General features: G+C 42.4%; 1 protein-coding gene across 18 annotated transcripts in view; it reads left to right on the top strand.

The window, feature by feature from the left end:
• nbeaa (neurobeachin a) overlaps positions 1–22,823 on the top strand; it is a 117,929-nt gene that overhangs the window by 70,461 nt on the left and 24,645 nt on the right. For 7 of the 18 annotated variants that reach the window (XM_049591207.1, XM_049591206.1, XM_049591204.1 and 4 more), the window contains exons 14-34: positions 2,719–2,798; positions 3,199–3,261; positions 3,637–3,734; positions 5,489–5,581; positions 8,017–8,125; positions 8,252–8,333; positions 8,619–8,742; positions 8,867–9,059; positions 10,391–11,077; positions 11,262–11,711; positions 12,381–12,598; positions 12,938–13,091; positions 13,903–13,926; positions 14,395–14,478; positions 15,236–15,416; positions 16,509–16,633; positions 16,785–16,853; positions 16,995–17,163; positions 17,493–17,875; positions 19,439–19,575; positions 21,897–22,051. In XM_049591207.1, coding sequence (XP_049447164.1) covers positions 2,719–2,798; positions 3,199–3,261; positions 3,637–3,734; positions 5,489–5,581; positions 8,017–8,125; positions 8,252–8,333; positions 8,619–8,742; positions 8,867–9,059; positions 10,391–11,077; positions 11,262–11,711; positions 12,381–12,598; positions 12,938–13,091; positions 13,903–13,926; positions 14,395–14,478; positions 15,236–15,416; positions 16,509–16,633; positions 16,785–16,853; positions 16,995–17,163; positions 17,493–17,875; positions 19,439–19,575; positions 21,897–22,051 — 3,678 coding nt within the window. The remainder of the gene's footprint in view (positions 1–2,718; positions 2,799–3,198; positions 3,262–3,636; positions 3,735–5,488; positions 5,582–8,016; positions 8,126–8,251; positions 8,334–8,618; positions 8,743–8,866; positions 9,060–10,390; positions 11,078–11,261; positions 11,712–12,380; positions 12,599–12,937; positions 13,092–13,902; positions 13,927–14,394; positions 14,479–15,235; positions 15,417–16,508; positions 16,634–16,784; positions 16,854–16,994; positions 17,164–17,492; positions 17,876–19,438; positions 19,576–21,896; positions 22,052–22,823) is intronic. The other 11 variants (XM_049591214.1, XM_049591213.1, XM_049591208.1 and 8 more) reach the window with 4 other exon arrangements.

Below are 22,823 nucleotides of genomic sequence, written 5' to 3'. Positions count from 1 at the left end.
GACCTTGCGTCTGTCTTATTTCCATAAACACGATATCACCAGAAGGCCTTGAGGGAATTTCCTCAAATTTTGCACAAACGTCCACATGGACTTAACAATGAACTGATTAGATTTTGGCGGTCAAAGGTCAAAGTCACTGTGACCTAAAAAAAAAAAAAAAAACATGCTTTTTTGCCATAACTCAAGAACTCATGCGCTAATAATGACAAAATTTCACACAAATATCTAACAGGATATAATGATGAAGTGATGAAATTTTTTATCCAAAAGGTCAAAGGTCAACTTCACTGTGACATCATAATGTTTTCTCGCCATTAAACATAGTCATGACTCAGGAACAGAAGGGGAAACATCTGTTTGGATACTGAATTGGTGACACTAATCTTGGGTGTCCATCTCAAGACTGTGCTATGCTGCCAGGAAGATTCGTGCAAAGCATCCTTGTTTAAGAACAATGGTTTCCAACTGGTCCAGCCATGGGGTCCAGATGTCTCCTTAATCACTAGTTCAAGGTCCACACAGTTAAATACATTCAGAGTCATACTTGCCTTTGTCTCTGTCAAGTAGCTGTCCATTAGTCACTCACTCGACAGCAATACACAGTACTTCAAATTAAACGCCCTGTGTCAGAAATTCACTGTTCTTCAAAATGAAGTGTGTTTTTAACAAACGTTCCTGAGTAACTTGCGGTCCATTTAGAATGGACCTGTGACCCATTTTTTGAGCGTGAACAAGTTGGCAACCACTGTTTGAGAGTATGTAGCATCTTTGCAGTAACATCCATATTTGTAGCATTGTCAACTGTCATGGCTATGAGTCTGGATGTAAACTTCAACCTGACTTGTTCACAGAGGTATACAACTGTGATAAGGTCATTCTAGTTTGAAGTGGCATTTGAAGGTACTTATCTATAATCAGTCTACTACCTACAGTAGATGGCGGGCAGCATGCCCTAAGCTTGGCGAAGCAGACATGAGTACCACTACAGAAGATAAGCAATGCACTGCTGTGGTGCGGCAGCAAAACGTATCTTGGCCACCTGAAAAAAGTTACACCTAAGAAAAAAAATCAAGTCATTTTAAGTGTACGCTATATTAAGATCATTTTTACCTCTGTACCTTGCTGTCAGACAGCCTTTTCCAGCAGGGAACTGATCTGAAAGTGATACTCTTATCAGAGCCACCACTCCATGGTCAAAAACGGTAATTTACCTGAGCATGGAGTTGCTGGTTTACCACTGTCTCAACCACTTAGTTTGCTGTGTGTTACTGTGTGACTGGTGTTTTCACCAAAGGTTCAGGTTCAGTTCATATATACCAAAGTCACACAATAACACAAACAAATTAAATGATCGAGGCAGCTGCAGACCAGCAGATTCCATGATTAGCAAGGTAAAGTTAATGTTATTGTCGAAGAAGTCTGTTGGCTTTGAAGGGAGCAATATAACAGCATCTGTTCCCCATCAGAGAGGACTGTCTGAGGTCAAGGTAGAGCTGTGAAAATATTCTAAATATAGCATACACTTGAACTGATGTAAAATTTCTACAGTGGGTTTTTTGTTTTTCGTGGCCAAAATCCATTTTATTGCTGCCCCCATCCATAGCACCACATTGCTTGAGCTTCCGTTTCAGTACTCTTGCCTGCTTCTCCAAACTGGGTGTACGACGACCGCCATTTACTGTAGGTGATACACTGACTATGGATTAGTACCTCATACAACCCCACTTTAAAAATTCTAACTATCCCTTTAAAGGAAAAAATGGCCCTATTTGTTAAGGATGGGTTTTATGTCATTTTTGCTTTGATCTGAAACTATGCATCTTTTTTTGTTTGGCACCCAATTCCATTAGTTAGTTATTTGGCAGCTGTTTCGAACCGATTCATCACAGCCCTAAGCTCCTAGTGTATCTGGCGCACACATTAAACACCTCAAAAATGACTGAAATGCTATTACAACAATGAAGATGGATTGCCAACATCTGAGTCGTCCTTTTTTTGTCTGTTAAAAGGGCTACTGTGCCGTAGTATCAGAGGTAAAAAGGAGGCCATTGTTGAAGCTAAATGCAGCCAAATTTCAGAAGAAATAAAACAGTTGAAAACACAATATCCTGAACCTGGTGGCTCTTAGCGACTCTTAAAGCACATGTTTAAAGGTCATGAAGGTCTGAGGCAGTTATGAATCACAGCAAAATGGAGCTAAATGCACCAAGAAGGGCAAAAGACCTTTCAGAGAGGAGCAATGACATCAGACCCACATGAGGAATTGCTTGTGTGTATGAGTCAGATGCTTTTGTGTTTTTAGCTTGATTATTTCTTTGTAGCCCACCACAGCAAACAGCTGATGGAGTGCCAGCGCTTTAAAGTAGATACAGTGGATTACAGTGCTTGTTTGGTTTGGATCATTTGGACTATCAATCAGGTTTTTGTAAATTGCCATGTCTTTGCTATAATCAGTTGGATTAGTACAACTATAAAATATCCAGATTGCCAAATTGCTTCTGGAGTTAATGACAGTGATTCACAGTTCTGTCTAAGAGAGCGTGTATGTGTGTGTTAACATGTTTTTCTTTGCTCTCCAGGAAGCCTAATAAAAGCTAATATCAGTAAACAGTAGAGCTCCCTCAGACTGAGCTACGGACTTATTTAGCTGATCATTATCGTGCATAAAAATGGATTTTTAACAGGAAATTATTCTTTTGTTTGGCTGTGTTTATTTAGACGGACCAAGGCCATCCCAAAAGGAGATCATCTCGCTCAGAGCCTTCATGCTCCTCTTCCTCAAACAACTCATACTGAAGGTACAGTGAGAGAAACTGATTACCATTATCTTCATCACACTCATGCATGAAGTTGCAAGAAATCACTTTTTTCCATTATGTCCTCTGTTGTTTTCCTCCCTCTTGGGAACCTCGGGCTTAATCTGGAGTTTGTGTGTGTGTGTGTGTGTGCGCGTGGAGAATCGCATTATAGATCAGAAGCCTGAATGAAGCACTCTGTCTTTTGTGTTTGTGTGTGCTTGTATTGATTTGTTCCTGTATTTACATATGTGTATGTGAAGCTGTTGCTGCCTCACGGTTAAAAAGCATCATCCAGGAACAGAATTAATGAAGTCTTCTGAGATTAAGATGATGTAAAAAAAAAAAAAAAAACGTAGATCATGAATGCTTCGGTTAAAGATGCCGTTTCTGTTTTTCACAGGACCGGGGCGTGAAGGAGGACGAGCTGCAGAGCATTCTCAACTACCTACTGACCATGCATGAGGTAAAAGCTAACTTCAGTGCCAAAGAGAGACACTGTGAGAGAAGGAGACAGAGAGAGACAGAGAGAGCGGTTGAGTGGAGCTGGTGGCAAAATGTGCATTATAATTTGTGGGCCGGAGTTATGGTCCACTTAAAGGAGTGAGAGTGTGAGTCAGCTTCGGCGCTGTGACAGCGTGAAAAATGGCGCAACAATGGACTGAACAGAATGTACTCTTCTGTAACAATTATATCTATTCTCGCTCTGAAATACCACCTGCTCCTTTTGCAATCCCCGCTCCCTGTCCACCCTTACAACTCTTTCTTTGTCCTCTTAACCCTTAAACCCTCCTCTTCCGCCTTTTTTCACCTTTTAAACTTTGCTTTCTTTTCTCCACAGGATGAGAATATCCATGACGTGCTCCAGCTGTTAGTGGCTCTTATGTCTGAACATCCAGCATCCATGATCCCAGCATTTGACCAGAGAAATGGAATAAGGTGACACTAATCATTGTATATCTGAAAAAGATTTGGTTACATTCATGGTTAGACCTTAGCTGTTAATGCATTTTTATATCAACACACATCCAACACAAAGTATTAATTACAATACACAGAAATATAAATGATCTAGTGTCAATGAGGGCTAGGCAATGTGCTCAAATGGGGGAATGATGACATCCCTTCCAAGCTCTGACCATTTGAAAACCCACCGTGAGATTTTTGATCACCTGCGTTCCGCTTCCCTTACTCTGAATTTGGCCAAATGTGAGTTTGAGAAGGGTATTGTTACATACTTGGGTAAAAAAGTAGGGCATGGTCAGGTTTGCCCAGTGCATGCCAAAATGCAAGCAATCTTGGATTTCCCAGCTCCCTGAATGTGACGCGAATTCTGTCATTTTCTGGGGATGGCTGGGTATTATTGTGCGTTCTGTAAAAAATTTTGTGGTGTAGTGGCTCCATTGATGAGCTTAGTCGGCCCCAAACTCTCTTCCAGTGATGCGCCCTAAGAAAGACGATTTTTGGAGTGCATTAAAGTGCATCGTATGTCATGTGATGAGAAACAACCAATCACAGGCTGCAGGTATCTTTCTTTCCTTTCTTAAATATCAGTCTATGACAAATATGGAGAAGCTGATCGTTTATTGCAAGGCTACCTAGCGCTTTACGATCTGTTACGCGGACAATATTCTAGGCCTAATACAAACTCTAAAACACAATGCTTGGAAGAAGATCAGATCTGAACTCAGGATTTCTGGTGAGTAGGCTGTGACACAGTGCTGGCGATGGCAGCTTAGCAGCATCACGTGCAGCCTGCCTCCGCGCCCTTGTAAGTTGTCATTGAGTAGGCATAAGAGTAGCACCCACCCTTGCATTGTCCAAGCTGTAAAGGACGTGGCATATGTCCCGGCTCTTCGTCATTATATCCACATTCCTAATGATAATTTATCAAAGATTTCATTGTGTAAATGTTTTGTGAAGCCACATATAGTCAACCCTACAATATCGTCACAGTATTGATGTCGAGGTATTTGCTAAAAAATATTGTGATATTTGATCCATATCGCCCAGCCCTGATACTGATAGACAGATCATTTAAGTTGAAATAAAAGGAAACTGATTCATAGATTAAAAGGCCATACGTTTCCTATTTTTGATGTGTTTAAGAGAGTAATTTTATTGAAGATTTAGAAAGCAGGAAGAAACTGGTTTTTATTGTGCAAAGTAACATTTGTAGTCTTTGTCGTTACTACATGATTTGTTTGATGAGCAAATGAATCCTCAGTTTTGAGCAGCAACAACAACACATATGCTTTACTGCATATTTAAGCCGTTGTTTATATGTTCACTTACAATAGCCATGTTCCATATACAAAGGGAAGCTTCAATCACACAACAGGATTTCTCAACGACGGACTCTTACTGTGCAGCTAAGTCCCCTAAAGCACAACTGCACATGGATGTGTTTTTGGTTGCTATGGTAAATCTTCTGTTGTCGGAGAGCTAGTCAGCAAACTGTGTTTTTTTTGTTGTTTTTTTTTACTTTTATGTCCTCTGAGCAAACTCCTTTGAGGAAAATGCTTCAGTCAGCACACGTGTTGCTAACTTTGAGGATGTTTACTGAGTATCAGACAGCAGGTGTTTACTACACACACAGAAGAACCGGGTTTTTCACTTTTAGCCTTCATCTAAGGTATTGTGATTCCTTCACTGTCACTGATCAGTGTGGCTGTGTGTTTGACGTGTTACAGGGTGATCTGCAAGCTCCTGGCCTCTAAGAGTGAGAGTATCCGGGTCCAAGCACTCAAAGTCCTGGGCTACTTCCTCAAACACCTTGGTCACAAGTCAGTACCTCTTTGTCTCTGTGCTTTCTGTCTGGTGTTCTCCTTTGTTTGGTGTTTAGTGCTCAGTAAATGGAGAACCATCGCAATAAGGGAGCACTTAAATCTTTTTTTCTGTCACAGCTAAAACAGAAATACTGCATCACGGTAGTGACGGCCTCACATTTAGGTCTGAGAGTGAGGAAACACACTGCAGTAAAAACGGAAAAAACTACAGCAGTGCAGCCTCCAGTGAGCCTTAGAAAGGCTGTTTGTTTGTGTGTGTGAAGATAATGTCCTCATCATCACGTCCAGGCGGAATAATCATTTTGACAGTGTGCACTGGCAGGGAGGTGGAACCTTGATGAGTGGCAATGAATGCTGGGGGATTTATTCATCCCATGTGACACACACGCCTCTCGCTGCACGACATGGGAGCAAGCTGCCGAGCTGCACCTGAGCCCTGCACCTTCAGTCCCCCCACCTACTTAACATCTGCTCCGACCAAACATCCTGTCACGCTGCCTCTTTAAGTTTAGTCACCTCGATACTTCTGGAAATTTTATTGATCCAGACAGCAATTAAATTATACATAAAACACCATTTGCACCTTTGAAAGACATTTCAATTTATTTCGTTTAATATGATAATGTTAAATACTCAATCACTCAATCAGTTTCACATGCCGTGCTTTTATGTGATTTAATTTGACGATTTGTCAGTTTTAAAAAAACAGCGTTATAAAAAATGTAATCTTCTGCCATAATCATGATTTCAGAGCCACTGACTGTGTTATAGTTTTGTCAATGTCATAGATTAAAGCAAAAGCAATTTGGGTTATACTGAGTTTCTACACTGTTGTTTGACAGTTGAAGTCATGTTTACAGGGACGCTCATAAAGGTGGGAACTTGGGGGCTTTCTGGGATGCACAGGTGGGGAGGAGGAATGAGGCCTGAAATAATCATGTTCATCCTAAATATAAGAAATAATAATAATATGCACCATTACCTCTCAAAACAACAACAATCAACATCGTATTTATTGTTGCTCTAATAAAATGTAGCCTTTTCCATGATGAAAACCCCCCTCCTGAAAATAGTACAACTTCTTTTGTATGCAACCATTGCAAAATTGAAATACTGCAGCTAGCCAGCCACATGACCTTAGAACTAGGAGAGAGATCATGCCCATGCGTTCACATGGGTACAGCAGATTTGGGGAGGGCCCATTTACTGGACCTTTTCAGGGGCTTAGCCATATCTGTGGGTGGGCCTGCATGTCTGTTGTTGATGTTTCTTTGTATACATACAGTAAACATAATCTTTAGAATCTTTATTTATAGAGCACTTTTCATTCAGGAAGTGCAGCACAAAGTGCTTCACAATAAGAGCAGTTTAAGCACTGAGTGCTTCACATGAAAATAGACATAATGGAGATAAAACAGGCAATTCAATATAAAAGGACTTTTAAAACAGTTTAAAGCATGGATGAAGTTGTAAAACTATAAATCATGAAATCAAGTAAGATTTTAAAAGAGTTAAAAGTAGCTCAAGGCTTAAGTGAATAGATATACGCGTTTAGCTTTCTTTTGAAAATATTTAGCACGCTAGCTTCCCTGATATCTAAGGGCAGTGTGTTCCATAGCTTTGGGGTGTAATTGACAAAGGCTGCATCCCTTTTTTTTCATGTAGCCCCTAATTCTGATAGAAAGCAGAGGATTTGTACACATAATGCTTTTATTTCTGCATAAAGTGTGCCATAAAGCACACAGTTATATATTTTCTGTTTTTCTCTTAATTTGTTCAAATAGACAAAGAGGGTTGAGACTGAATTTCAAAAAGAATTTACAGTCTCAGAAAATGTAGTTATTCTGTTTAAATAAAGTGAAATTAGTAGCAGATTAAACTAGTTTAAACAAGATAATGGGAGCGAGATGCTTTGTTAAGAATAAAGGTGAATGAATTTTGTGCAAACTTTCCTTAGTTTCTTCATTTTAATGACGTGATTACAGTCAGAAATTTACAGAGGCTGAGCATTATTCACTTAATTCAATTTTAAAAAGTTAGTCAACCCTGATTCCTGAGCCTCTCAAGTTAAAAGCCTCTCAGAGACACAATTTTCGCCTACTGGCAAGGTTAATCGTCAAAGTTAATAATGTGCAGCCACACAAACGTTGCCCCGGTGATGCCTGCAGTGTTGCCGTTCCGTTAATGTCGCTCCTTAATTTCTCTTGTTGGTATTCATCTCTTGTCCTCTTTAGTCCCGTCATAACTGACAGGGCCACATGGTGCCACCTGCCAATATCAGACTGTCATCAGGGCACTGACAATCAATGTCAGTTTCAACTGTCATAAATTCAGTAATGAATGGCAAGCTGCGCGTGTGTGTGTGTGTGTGTGTGTGTGTGTCTATGTGTGTGTGTGTGTGTGTGTGTGTGTGTGTGTGTGTTTCCCTGCAGGAGGAAGGTAGAGATCATGCACACGCACAGTCTGTTCACACTGCTGGGGGAGAGGCTGATGATGCACACCAACACTGTCTCTGTCACCACCTACAACACTCTGTATGAGGTAAGTGATTGGCTCATTAACATGCTGCATTACTATAGCAACGTACAGTAAGCGATAAATTGTCAGAATTTAGGTGATAGTTGTCTTATTTAATTGTCGGCTGTTAACCCCTCTGTGTGTGCGCAGATTCTGACAGAGCAGGTCTGTACCCAGGTGGTTCACAAACCCCACCCTGAGCCCGACTCCACTGTCAAGATCCAGAATCCCAGTAAGTACAAAAGCACTGTAGCCTGTTTCTGCCTGTCTCTCCGTGTTCTTTGGTCTGCCAATAATGCAGTGTTGTTTTAATGTGAGTAAACAAACAACAAAGGCTCATTTCAGAAGCCGACACTGCTGCCATCTCCCACTTATTGATCTGCCTCTCACTCTGTTGTCCCTCACAATTTTTCTCTCTCATTCAAAATACTTTTTAAATATTTGTTTCTCTCACACTCTCATCTCCTTCCTCTTCCACTTCCTCTCCCCCGTTCTCTGATTCTTACCTCCCACCCAGTGATTCTGAAGGTAGTGGCCACCCTGCTGAAGAACTCCTCTCCCAGCGCAGAGCTGATGGAAGTCAGAAGACTCTTTCTTTCCGACATGATCAAACTCTTCAGTAACAGCCGAGAAAACCGGCGGTAAGAGCACACAAATGACTAGACTTGCATTTGTTTCACTGCTTGTCTTTTACTTCTTGTTATATTTTGATAATAAGCTCCGGCTGCAGCCCAACTCACATCCAGTGTTTGTGTTGTATCCCAGCTGCCTGTTGCAGTGCTCTGTGTGGCAGGACTGGATGTTCTCCCTGGGATACATCAACCCCAAGAACCCAGAGGAGCAGAAGATAACAGAGATGGTGTACAACATCTTCAGGATCCTGCTCTATCATGCCATCAAATATGAATGGGGAGGGTGGAGGGTCTGGGTTGATACCCTATCCATCGCACACTCAAAGGTGAGAGTGAGATGTGCACTCAAAGTATCAAAGAGCAAAGGCTTATCTGTGCATTCACCATTTTTCATTTACAGTTAACCATCAAGTATGAAGAAATCCATCAATTAGGACACAGAAACAGTTTTCCACCTGGAGGAGCCTTCAGTAGACTAGAATGCCACGCAGCCACATTACATTTGACATTATTCAGGGCTTTACTGTTCAGTTTTTAACCAAATAGCCCAGATTTTCCCCGCTGCTGCAATCACTGTCACTGTAACTCATATCTTATTACGAAATTGTTGTTGGAAGTAGTTTAAAGGCAATTTGAGATGTTAGTAAATCCTGTAGAAGCAGAGTAGAAATTACAGCCTGGCATCAGCATTAGCCTGAAACCTCTCAGTTCTATTTCAGTCTCCAGGAGACGTTATTTACGGCTGTAAATCAAAATGCCGCTGAGCGACGGACAAATGTAAACAGACACTGCAGCGTGTAGAGATGAGATGTGATGGTGCAGCATCAATATGTCTGTGAACAAGTAGGACTGTTTTTGTCATCAGGATTTTAAAATGGTACTTCAACAGAAAGTTCCACGTCATCTGTGGCGCTCGTCTTTCCTAAGCTAGGTTTATGTTCACCAAAGTGTCCCCGGCCTGTAAGCAAACCAAAAATGGTGTCATCACGTAAAGCACAAAGGCTCCGCCGGTTGTCAGTCATCCTCTGAAACATGCCCCATATTAGATTAATGGTTGTGATTGGCCAGAGGCAGGCCAGGTCAGGTAGAAATGTGTTTAACCAGGAGGTGGAGCAGATGCATCTGCCAGAGCAAATAAACCAAGTAGAAGAAGACAAAGAAAGTTGACAAGGCTAATCTCGATTTAAATCCACTGATGATCACAGAGTAATTAATCAATGAGATACTGTAGAACAATATGTTAAAGTTGGGTGGAAGATGGACTTTCATTTTAAGGACTTTTAGTTTTCTTTTTCATGCACAAGTATGTCACACGTCATTTAGCTCCTTTGGTTGATGTGATTCATAGGACTGAAACTAACAATATTTTCATCATCAGTTAATCTGCCAGTTATTTTCATGACTAATCGATTAATCATTTAGTCTATGAAATGTCAAAAAACATGGTTAAAAGTACGATCACAGGTTCCCACGGTCTAAAATGATGTCTGTGGATGATGGTCTAATAGCCCTGTTATGCTAGTCCCAAATTTATCCATGCAGCCTTAGGTACACATGATCTATGAACTCCGTTGATGTTGATTGAGGTGAAGGTTAGCTATTGTCAGTGCTTGTGTTCCGATCACACAACCAATTCTATCCCCACCATCTGTCACAGGTGACCTACGAAGCCCATAAAGAGTACTTGGCCAAGATGTACGAAGAGTACCAACGCCAGGAGGAGGAAAACATGAAGAAAGGGAAGAAAGGCTCTGTGTCCACTATCTCTGGGCTTTCCGCTACGCCCGCCCCTGTGGTCAACGGCAACCTGGAGATTGACGACAACTCCCAGACACAAACACCCGAGAGCGAGGCCGAGTACAGCGAGGGGGCCGGAGGAGACTCGCGGAACCTCCTCGCAGAGGGCGCTGTGAAGCGACCCAACGGAGAATCCCTGACACCTGGGGAGCAGGCCGCTGGTCCAGGGGTGAGGGTGGAGGTCCACGACCTGCTGGTGGACATTAAAGCAGAGAAGGTAGAGGCCACGGAAGTGAAGCTGGATGACCTGGACTTATCTCCAGAAGGCCTTGGTAGTGGTGTGGGTGGAGGAGGTGGGGGTGGAATGGAGAACGGACCTCTGGTAGAGGTGGATTCTCTCCTGGACAGTGCTTACTGCGCTGTGGTTCAAAACCTAAATGGAAATCTGGCACCTAAAGATGATACGCCAGGCTCAGGGGTCGGGATGGCGTCAAGCCTGGGGCTTTCAGGTGTCAGCCTGGAGGATGATGGGAACATGGGTCCGCTCATCACGTTGGCTGACGAGAAGGACAGTGTCCCGAGCAACAACGGATTTCTCTTCAGCAAGGTAGGATGTGATATGAAGATTATCTGTGATTAAAGTCTGTGGATCCGCATTTTCCCCTGCCGACATAGAATGTAGTACCACATAGTTTTTCTACTGTCTCAAAAGAAAACTAGTCGCTGCTGTAGATTTTTCCAAATGTCGTAATGTTCTTTTATTTTTTTATCGCCCCATTCATCTCCTCCAGGTTGACGAGAAGCTGCTCCCAGCTCTGGCAGCCACAGACCCCCTCGTACTGCCGAGTCCAGACCAGCCCACTCCATCCGGCCCAGTCCCGGCTCACTCCACAACCAGCGCCAGCGATGACCTCAGCCTGTTGGCCCACATGACCAGCTGCGGCTCTGATTTAACGCAGACCCAGAGCCACACATCTGGGGAACTTCCAGAGGATGGGCCCTTTAAGATCCAGAGCCCTCTTGCTGACATCAGCTCTATTGCTGAGGCAGAGAGCCAAGCCCAGATACAGGGAGCCTCAAGACCCGATTTCCCAGAGGGAGAGGGCACATCCGGGGCAGAGGGAGAGGTCGCGGGGCTTAAGACTGGGGGAGACACAGCCAGCACCACCTCTGATACAGAGAGGTCAGATGACGGAAAAGACAAAGACACAAAGAAGATCCAAACTACCGCAACTACTCAGGTATGTTTGTGTGTGGCTTTGGCTGATCCTGAGCAGTTTTTGCGGTGTGGTATGGTGCATTGTCCTGGAGGGGTGCCACTGCCATTAGGGAATGTTGTTGCAATGATGGCGGCACTTGGTCTGTAGCGGTGTTGAGGCAGGTGGTGCGTCTCAAGTGGCATCCACATGAATGCCAAGACCCAAAGTTTCCCTGCAGAACATTACATTGTACACAGATGATTAATTATTCTCTTCACCTGTCAGTGATTTCAATGTTGTGGTTGATCGGTGTATACTGTCTCATTACCGAGCGTCATTCTTGGATGTTTTCTCCCGCTGTCTTTCAACTAAAACCCAGCACACCTAGGAAGCTTTGAGTGGCAATGACAAGCCTTCTTCTCCATCCCTAAGGCTGCAGCCGCCCCACTGTGATTGTCTCTGTGCGTTGATTAGTGTAAAAAGCTCAGCCATGGACACTTTGTCTCACCAGAAAAGCCAAGCGACTGCCCACACATGAACTAATTCTCTAATAAATCAGGGAATACAGAAGTCCCAGAGAGTCTTCTGTGGTGTCGCTAATGAAACTGAATTTCATAACTGTGTGAAAGCCAAGTTTTCTATTAAACTAGTAGGAGATGTGTTGAAAGCCCTCTGCTGGCTGACCGAATCTTTGCCCCCATGATGTTTCAGGCCCTCCACGGTCGCACCGCAGCCCAGCTGGAGCGGGACCTACGCGTCGATCTGGGTTTCAGGGGCATGCCCATGACGGAGGAGCAGCGCCGGCAGTTCAGCCCCGGCCCGCGCACGACCATGTTCCGCATCCCGGAATTCAAATGGTCTCCAATGCACCAGAGGTTGCTCACTGACCTGTTGTTCGCCCTGGAGACTGATGTGCATGTATGGAGGAGGTGAGTTAGGGCGTCTCATGTGTGTGTCTCTTGCAGTCAGTGTCTCTTGGCTTTTCTCTGTTAGTTTACCATCGTTCAAATCTTTAATACCTTTGATTATAAGATACAGTCAGTTTGAACAAACCTGTGAGTGTAGTTTGAGACAAACCTCTACCTCTAAGATCTTTTATCCCATAAACTAGTATGACTAGCATTCAAGCCTTGTTTTCGGGGCATCTGTACTGATCACACATGAATTTAAAATTAGTTTAGACTTAGGATATTAGCAGCCATCATGTTTCAATTTCTAAACTGTATGTTTTTTTTTATCATCCATCCAACTCTTATTTTCCATCTCAGCCACTCCACCAAGTCGGTGATGGATTTTGTGAACAGCAACGAGAACATCATCTTCGTCCACAACACGATCCACCTCATTTCTCAGATGGTGGACAACATCATCATCGCCTGTGGAGGCATCCTGCCTCTCCTGTCTGCTGCCACCTCCCCTTCTGTAAGTGGCTCTACTTCGCCCCTCTGTGGTAGGAGGGGAAACTGCAGGTCAACAGCTGCCTCATTCATGTAGGCCTGTAACTTATTTGTTAACGCCAAACACAGACTTTGAGGAACCCCCTCCCGCCCCCCCAGTGCTCAGGGCAGTGTTGATCTTGCATGATTGAATAGCAGGGCTGGGTGTCATTTAAAAAAAATCAGTAGCAATACTAATACCCCTAAGGCAGATACCAATAGAGTACTTTATTGGATACCTTTTTTTCCACTTAATTCAGTACCCATTATCTGAATGGATGCATTCAGTTGTGTAAAATGCCTCCACCACTCCCCCCTGCAAGCAAAACCTTACAAATAGTCATCTTTTCTAGATCTGGGTACAAAAGGCATCAAATGCAGGTATCGTTTGAATGGAGAAGTTTCGATGTTAATTGGCACTGGGTTATTTTGGTTGTCACTTTAAAGGTATCAAGGACTGATACTCAGCCCTGTTTAATAGGTTTAAGAATTTGTCCTGTGTTCCATATTTTGTATTTTTTTAAATGGGTAAACTAATTAAACTTTCAAGAACATTTTCAGGATTCCTCTCATCTGTATCTCTACATATTTAACTGTCAACCTAACACTTCTTGCACAGTATTTGAACCTTTATTTAACCTTTGTTCTAACCCTTTTAAATTAACAATCTATTTAATTTGATAGTTTGATAACCTATTTAATTTAATCATCTTTCTTTTCCTCTCTGTGTTACATGTATTCTGTGTATTTTCTCGTCTTTTTTGTCTCTGTTTTTGTCTGTGTTTTTGCATGTACAGAGTTCTAAGAGTAGTGCCAACACTGTAAGTTGCAGTTTCTTCTGCTCTCTTTCTATTCTACTAATACTTTGTTCCTGGTTTATTTACCATTGTGACTGACACTAAACCTTGCTTGTCTGACATCCATAGTGTTTCTATTTGTTGTGCTTCTTTGCTGCTAATCAGTACTCCCCCTTATACTGTTTGTATCTGTTGTGGGTATGCATTGACCTCTCAGTGTATCTAGTTCTTCAAATATATGAGCCAGATATACTGAACTAGATACACTTGGTATAATATTCCAACATTGTCAGAATATTATACAAATAAGGGGAATAAAAAAGACTTAAAAACCAAGGGGTGGATCAATAATAAGGAGAGATTATACTGAGAGGATATATTTAGAGGTGAAAATAGATAGAGTATGTTAATGAGAGAAAAAGCATGAGAGTTTTCCAGAAGTCCTTGGGGGTTGCATCTGCTAAGATTGTCCCATTTGTATCAACACTAAAGAAGGCAGGAGGAGCCGGACCCCAGAGGGGGTCAAAGGGAGAGGAGGTGACCCCTGTTCCTGGGGGAGGAGGCGCAGGGGGAGAGGTGCGTAAAGAGCCTGAGACTCCCACTATCACCAGAAGAGCTAAGAGCACCAACCCAAGCCCTTCTGTCCTCACCTTGTGTGTCTGTTATTCCCCCAAATGTCTGTGCTCACTTGCTCTGACCAGCCTCCAGATGCTTGCACTTTGTCGACTCTCCACAGCCCTGCACATCCTGCTTACTGAAGCAGAGACACAGCAAACCACACACTGGTTTGGTTGCAGGTTTTAACCCCTGTGTTGCTGCCTTCAGATTTATTTTTTAATGTAGATATACAGAACATTTGGTCATTTAAAACTTGGTGTCAACATGAGGGGACTAATTAAATTTCCTATGAAATATTCTCCAGGCTAGTTTCACCTATCTGTGCACTAGTGCCAGGCCACACTGCTACTGTCACGGTCCCACTGTTACCATTACCTGTGTGTCATCAGGCTGTACTTCCTGTTTGTTGTGTACAACACCTCATGTTGCCAGATTTCATCATATAAGTATGTATTTCACTAAACCAGCATGATGCCAAAGGTTGCTTTTCCTGTTTGTTGGTACAAACAGCCATGACTGTTGTGGTCATGCTCATGTAAAACACGATGATAATACATTTTCTGAAGGTTATTTCCATTGTTTAAAAGAAGAGGATACTACAGTATCTCACCACCTTTCTTAAACCAGTGAGAGAGCATCCACTTTATTGTGTTAACATGCTGGTTTTTCACTGAATAACTGTCAAGCGTGTGTATATATATCCTCCCTTTCCCAGACGGAGCTGGAGAACATCGAGGCGACACAGGGCATGTCTTCAGAAACAGCGGTCACCTTCCTGTCCCGTCTCATGGCCATGGTGGACGTACTGGTGTTTGCCAGCTCCCTCAACTTCAGCGAGATTGAAGCGGAGAAGAACATGTCGTCAGGAGGGCTGATGAGGCAATGCCTCCGCCTGGGTGTGTGCTCGTTCGATTTATTCAGCCTTAACCAAAGTATTTTAAACATTTTGACCGTGGAGTCAGACTCTCACAAAGCTTCATAGGTTTGTTGAGTAGGGCTGCTACTAACAATTATTTTCTTGACGATTAATCAGTTGATTATTGTTTCAATTAATGCCCATCATAATTTCCCAAAACCTTAGGTAACATCATCAAATTTTCTTTTTTTGTCCAAAACCCAAAGATATTACAATTAGAATGATATTAATGAAAGAAAAGCAGCAGTGCCTTCTCTTTTACACAGAATATGTCATTTTTTAATAATATATTACTTAAGAAATGGTTCTAGATTAATCTTCTGTCACTAAGCCGACTGACTGTTAACAGGGAAAGAAAATATTCCCCCAATTTAAAATAATGTTTAAGAAATCCTAATCAGTATAAACAGATGTCTGCATATGTGTGCAGAATGTGTAGGCAACGAAACAAGATTTTGGTATTGAAAGCATTCTGTTTCTGAATGGGCTTTGGTTGCATGCAGGCTGAAATTCAGTCTCAGAATCCATCGGCTATCGTCTGACAATGATTAAGCTTTTTATTAGCTTTTTAAAATTTTTATTTGCATTCACGTGCAGATATCTGTTTATGGCAGTGAACTCCTGCCAACTCCATTTTCACGTCTCAAATTGCTAATTGGACTGTAAACAATGCCCAGCACACAGAAGAGTACGCCTTGGCCCGGATATCCGTTATCTGGATATCTGCTGATTCCACTTGAAGCCCCGAAATATTGGCTGCTGCCTCCAGACACTGAACCGTTATCAGAATGATAGCCGATTGATACAGTCACTTAAAATGTATCATATTTTGCATCTTTAGATTTCTAAGTCTTTAACTATTAAATTGCATCTTTTTATTTTGTGTATCTGCTTACTTATATTTATTAGATCATATTTATATCGCATGTTCTTTTGAGTCAAATGTGCATAGCCTTAAAACAAATACATGTATGCATCTGTGGTACATCAAAAAGAAATGTTATGATGTGTAAAAAGCTCCCCCAGTATAAAATACTTACAGGTTTCATCTCCACCTCTGTGTGTCCATCAGTATGCTGCGTGGCAGTGAGGAACTGTCTGGAGTGCAGACAGAGACAGAGAGACCGAAGCTGCAAGTCGTCCTTAACCAGCAGCAAGTCACAGGACAGCCTCCACAGTGCCTCCACCACCAGCAAGGTACCACACACACACACACACACACACAGACACACACACACACACATGCAGAGGAATCAAATGCACATCCTGCACACAACACTTCTGACATGAAAACGTGCATGAGTACAGTATGACGCACCACATTTTACATTCTGTCTTTCATATTTAGCAGGATCCAGACAGACTCCTGCAGGATGTCGACATCAATCGTCTTCGAGCTGTGGTTTTTAGAGATGTGGTAAGCATGTGTTTGTGTGTATTTTTAGTGTGTACAGTATGAGTCTGGGTAGAAGTGCAAAGACAAAAAAACACCTGTATTTCTGTTTGAGTGTTGTTTTTACTGAATAAATGTGCGTGTTTGTGTGATATTTTGTTGCAGGATGACAGTAAGCAGGCTCAGTTTCTGGCGCTGGCAGTCGTCTACTTTATCTCAGTTCTCATGGTATCTAAGTACCGGGACATTTTGGAACCCCAGCGAGAGATCGGCAGGTCCACCAGCCTATCGGGGAGAAGCATCCGCCACGAGATCAACTCCCCAACCAGCACAGGTGATTCTCTTTCTTCTTTTACTGCAGTACCCTCAATATTAGAGTAATCTTGGCTGAGCTAGCTGGTGACTCATCATTGTAGCATTTGTATAGTGAATACAGGCTTCAGGCAAACAACAATACCTTTGTCAAGGATCCAAGACAATTAGAGGATGAATGAGAGAAGAGAGAAGAAAGATGGGTATTACTTGACAGAGAAATAAAGCTTAGAAACATGAGGATATAGCTGAGGATGAATAAAAAACACAGTATGTTGTGGAATTTCTTGGCGATGCATTTTACACAAAGAAACTCCTTTTTTTTTAATTCTTGTGTGTGCGTTCCTCCAGAGCATCCATCCTCAGCCTTCTCCGACCGTGACAAGCAGACCCCCACCCCAGTGGACGACTCTCCCCGCGCCGGCCTCCCCCACACAGACTCAGGCATCGGAGAGGAGGGCCACGTGGCTGGATCCCTGAACGGCTCGGAGATGGGCCTGGGGCTCGGCCTCGGCCTGGTGGGGAGAGAAACGGACAGAGACAGAGACAGAGACATGGGGGGAGGAGGCGGGGGAGGAGGCACGGATCTGTTGTGTAGTCTGTCTGATGTCAGGAGGTCACAGGAGAGCCTTCTGGATTCTCCCCACAACCCCAGTTCCAACCCCAACTCCAGCCAAGCTCCGCCTTCGTCCATCTCCAGCATCAGCCAAACAAACAAAGGAATCAATGTCAAGGTGGGTCTGTGAGACGCCCCCATTCAGACCTGGCTGCTTTCATCCAAATATGTCTATATCTATCTCATAGAGATGATAAATGTGGTCAGGAAATACATTTGCATTTAGTCTGCACTATTGAGATCCCACGCATCCTCATGTACTTTCAAATATAGTTTGGATAATCAAGCCTCATCTGTATTTTAGCTGTGTGGCTGTGGTATTTTCTTCAGCCTGGACCGTGTTTCGCTGCGGCCTGCTACAGCGCTCGCACTCAATACTGGAGCAGTTTCAAGAATTATTGTTCCTATAAGTCATTTAGACACAAGAACTTGGGAAAATGGGGTCCGGGTTGGAAAATACAGAACCTTTTCTTGCCAAGTCTGAATAGGGACAAGCTCTTTCCACATGTGCAGCTATCAGTAAGGTTATTTAAGGTTATGTATCATTGAAATACATTAATAGTTTACTGCTTTTTAAGCTCCTGTTTTCACCAAATTTCAGCATGGTACTGTTGGAAACAAAAGTAACCCTTTAGACATGGTACGAGACCCTGGGTCTGCTTAGCATTTCCACTTCAAACAGTACTCTTTCACGTGGGCGAGTTGTTGTCACTCACTGCTCCGTGCACTCACTTTAACAGTCTGCACCTCTTTATCGTCCAAAGAACAGGCTGCAGTGAGAGTCTCCCTCAGTGGGATATTTAAAATAAGCTGGTTTGTGCATTTAGTCCCTCTAAGGCAAGCTCAGGGGTTTAGTGTTGCTGTAGCCCACAGGAACGACACTCTTTCTCCAAGTGAGGATTGGGTTGTGCGCAGTTCACATTATCCAGATTAAATTAATATATGTTTTTAAACGCTTGAGGATCCACTCATTACTAAAAGAGTATGTAGTACAAAGAGTAAAGTAATGGTCAAAGTTGTCACACTGAAATTTAAGGTGTGCTGATGGATTCCTGTCGTCAACTCATACACTGACTAACATTACAAGTAAACGTTCCACCTTAAAAGTCGCCGGCAGTCGGCCCTGTGAATTAAGTTATTTTTCTTTCAGACTCCAGCTGTTGTGAGAGGCAACAAATCATCCCTTCATTTTATAGTTACAGTTTACTAATAAAACTCTCCAGTGGTCACATGAGCGTTAAAACCCGCCACAACTCAGCCCTGAGCAGAGTGACCGTCCTCTAATGACCAATCAACAGACTGCAGTGTTCACAGCTCCACCTTTTAGTACCAGATCCGTGTGCTAGGTACCCCAACAGAGGGGGGACCAAAAATGGGGACGGTATGGAACAGTTCCATTGGTACCATCCACAACTTTTCACAGTGGAAATGGGAAAAAAGCGTACCGAACTGCTTGGTGGAAACAGGGCTTTGGTTAAGTTTGCTCTATTTTGGATTTTGTCAGAGGCAATAATAATGTTTTGCAATTTAAAACATATGAAAGCCAACACTGAAACAACATTTAGAAAGTCGTCGCACCTCATTAACAAGTTGAAAAACAGCCAAGAACTAGTTGAGCCATTAAAACCCTGACAGCTTGTGTCCTGTAGTCACCAGATGGGTTGTTCTTTCTGAATTGCAGGAGATCCTGAAGAGCTTGGTGGCAGCTCCAGTCGATGGCGGAGATTTGGGACAGGAGTCTGGGCCGACGCCCTATCACCCAGACCCTGCCCTGAAGACACACCCCATGCTGCCCATGCAGTTCCACTCCTTCGACAGGTCAGTTGCTGTTTGACCTACAAGATGCAGAAAAACATTAGAGCCTGACACATTCATCAGTGAATCCATTTTTCCAGCCAATACAGATCTTTTGCTTTGTTTAGCATACTGCAATGTTAAAAATTGTTTTTCATCAGTTTTGGAAAAACAGTGGACACAGAAATCAATCAATTGATTGGTATTTAGATAGTGACCCTCCCCTTTGAACAAAGCTCTCTGGATAGTAACATTTACAAGCATACATAATGTGCTTTACTCACCAGCAGTCTTATAGATTTTTTTTTTATGTGTGAAGCTCCAATAATGCACAGATACAAAAAATGAAAATGTGGATTCTGCAGAATGTCTTGTCAATAGTTCCTTGCATTCACTGTGCACTGCATATTTCGGAACAGACACGTTTAGTTTGAGAATTCAATATAAAAACAGAAAGACAATTATTTGTTTTTAGCAGCAGTGACACCACTATCAGAAATCCTGACTGACACGCTGTTGATTTAATTTCTCTTTTCCATTGTTGATATTGATTTAAGCCTCTGTCAGACTCAAATCTTAGGAGAGAGATACTATTGTTGAATAATAAAGTTGTTGGATATGACAGGACATAAAGTCTTAACAGAAGTTTAAAATTTTCCTCTCTTGTCCAAAGTGTTACGATATAGACTCTCCACTGAGTGATGACCTGTTCATAGCGGCTGTGCATCACTTAGTCTCCTTGATCCTGCTCTGTGGCAGTCCTTGAGAGCTAACTTATTGATTGAAGTGCGCATAATAGATCATGAAAGGCTCCATATCCGTCTACAGGATATCTACAGCTCACGCAGACAGCCTTGATACATTTGATCTTTATGAATAAATGGCAAATCTGTTGTTACTAACATTATTTTAATAGTGTTTTTAAATAAAGATGTGTTCGTTCTTCTCAACAGTCACTGCTATTTTAGCCAAACTATTGAATTTTCAATGTTCACCATCACTAGTTTTAGCTACAAGCTTATAAGATATAGAAATAATGGCAGTGCTGTATTATAATATGTTTCTGAACAACTTTTTACAACAATTAGAAACTGATCTATTGCCTGAAATATTTAATAGTGTTGCACAAAGCAGTTTTTAAAGCATTTTATAACTTTTGGCAACTATATGTTTGTCTGACACGAAAGAAACTCTCTGATCTTGATTTGCTGAAGCTCCCAATCGTGCTCAAATCCCAAATTATTATTCTTTCTCCCTGATGTTAACTTTAGGTTTCAAAGCATGAACAATGGTCTTGTGATGTAGGGACACTCCAGTGCACTGTAAGAAAATCAGGTGGTGCAGCTTGAAAAGTTTTGTGAACTGTTTCAAGTGATGACATGCAGTAGAGGTAAAAACTATTAATTTGGCAATCAGAGGCCAATTTCATTTTATACAATGAGGATTGAAATCCCAAAACTGACCTCAGAGGGTTATACTATGGTGGCCAACAAAGGCAAACGCACCACAGTGTCCCAGAACATTTCAACCAGGAGAAATGAGCTGCAGCTTCAGAAATGGTGGCAATTTAAAACGCATACAAAAATCCAAAACAAATACAGAAAAAAAATCAGAAAATTAGAAACACTCAACCCCCCAAATCAAATGCAACAAAAAATACACTTTATATCCAGTCAACACAATGGGTGTTCTCCAGGCCTCTAGGGGGCACTATAGAAGTCTGTTGCTCTTTAGTAATACTGTAAAACAGTGGTTCCTAACTGGTGGGTCATGGTCCAAAAGTGGGTCATGGACCCATATCAAATGGACCGCAGGTGACTCGCAAACATGTCAAGTTTGTTAAAAAAAAAAAAAAAATTAAAAAAAAAAAACAACAACACACACACAAGACATAGCTTTTATTGTGAAGAGTCATTTTCTGCCGTAGAGTGAGTCACTAACTGAGCTACATGACAGAGACATCAAACTAGCTCAACGACATGAGCAAACACAAGTGTGACGCTGAATGCATTAAACTGTGAGACCTCGAACTTATGACTTAGGAGTAATCTGGACCCTGTTGCTGGACCAGTTGGGAACCACTGCTGTAAAAGACAAATGTGAAACAGAGTATTTGTTGTTTTATATCCTGCTTCAGAAACACACATGAAAATCAAGCTGTTCCACTTAGGTCTCCCCCTAGAGGCCTGGAGAACATCCGTTTAGCTTTGTTTGTGACTGACTGTCCATTCATCCTCACAGTTGTTCTCACACACCGACCAACGCACAAAGCTCAGATATCACTGAGGAGCCTTTGAGTATTGTTTGTGCAGGTCACTGATGCCTTTGTGTCTCGTCTCTTACAGGAGTGTCGTGGTTCCAGTCAAAAAGCCGCCACCTGGCAGCCTGTCGGTCAACACGGTGGGCACACCCACCACAAGTGGAGCGGCCACTGCTGGCAGCACACCCAACATTTTTGCTGCTGCGACAGCAACACCCAAGAGCATGATCAACACTACAGGTGAGAGATGACACACAGATAAAGTCCACTCCTTAACACGTCTTCTTCACACCCACATCTATCAACTGACTTCCTACATGTATATCTTTGGGTATTTTTACTCTGTACATTTCTTCGCTGTAACTGTTTAGCAGAAAAGCAGCAGACAGACACCTGCAGTATGACGAAGGTGTTTGTGTGAAAGGCCTCCAGCTATTCAAAGACTGCTCTATGAAGCAGAGCTGAATTTCTTTTCTTGTTACCAAACTCTTTGATGCTTCACTCTGCTGTCCTTTGACAGCCAGAACAAACTAGAATAGAAACAAACTTGGCCAACAGAGCCAGCAGATGCTTTCATGATTAGTTTTAGCCTGTTTCGAGGGCGGGATCCAGACCGCACAGCAAGTGTAAGATACCCTGGCCACTAACAAGAAAGTTAATTTGGTGAACTCTATGTTAGACCGTGCACTTTTCACACTCCATGCAGGCAACACCAGATAAAACAAAGAGCATGTGTTAGATATTTATGACCCAAATATGGTTTTAAATAAGAATAAAGTGATAACAGGATAAGGATCAAATACACATCAGCTGACATGCAGATCAGTGCTGTTTCCATGCAGCATCAGACTCAGCAGATTGTAGCAGAGTGGATTTGTATTCAAGGCTTTGTCGTCCCGTCAGGCATATTGGACTGTATCATACATGCATAATGGACAAGGAAGGGATTTGTTCCCTGGAATGGATTCTGTATATTGATTACAAAGCTATTCTCAAAAACGGGGGCCATTAC

This window comes from Epinephelus fuscoguttatus, linkage group LG12 (assembly GCF_011397635.1).
Source record: "Epinephelus fuscoguttatus linkage group LG12, E.fuscoguttatus.final_Chr_v1".
In the NCBI taxonomy this organism is placed as follows: Eukaryota; Metazoa; Chordata; class Actinopteri; order Perciformes; family Serranidae; genus Epinephelus; species Epinephelus fuscoguttatus.
Note: the sequence above shows the minus strand (reverse complement) of the source record. Positions and strands in the feature narration are given on the sequence as shown.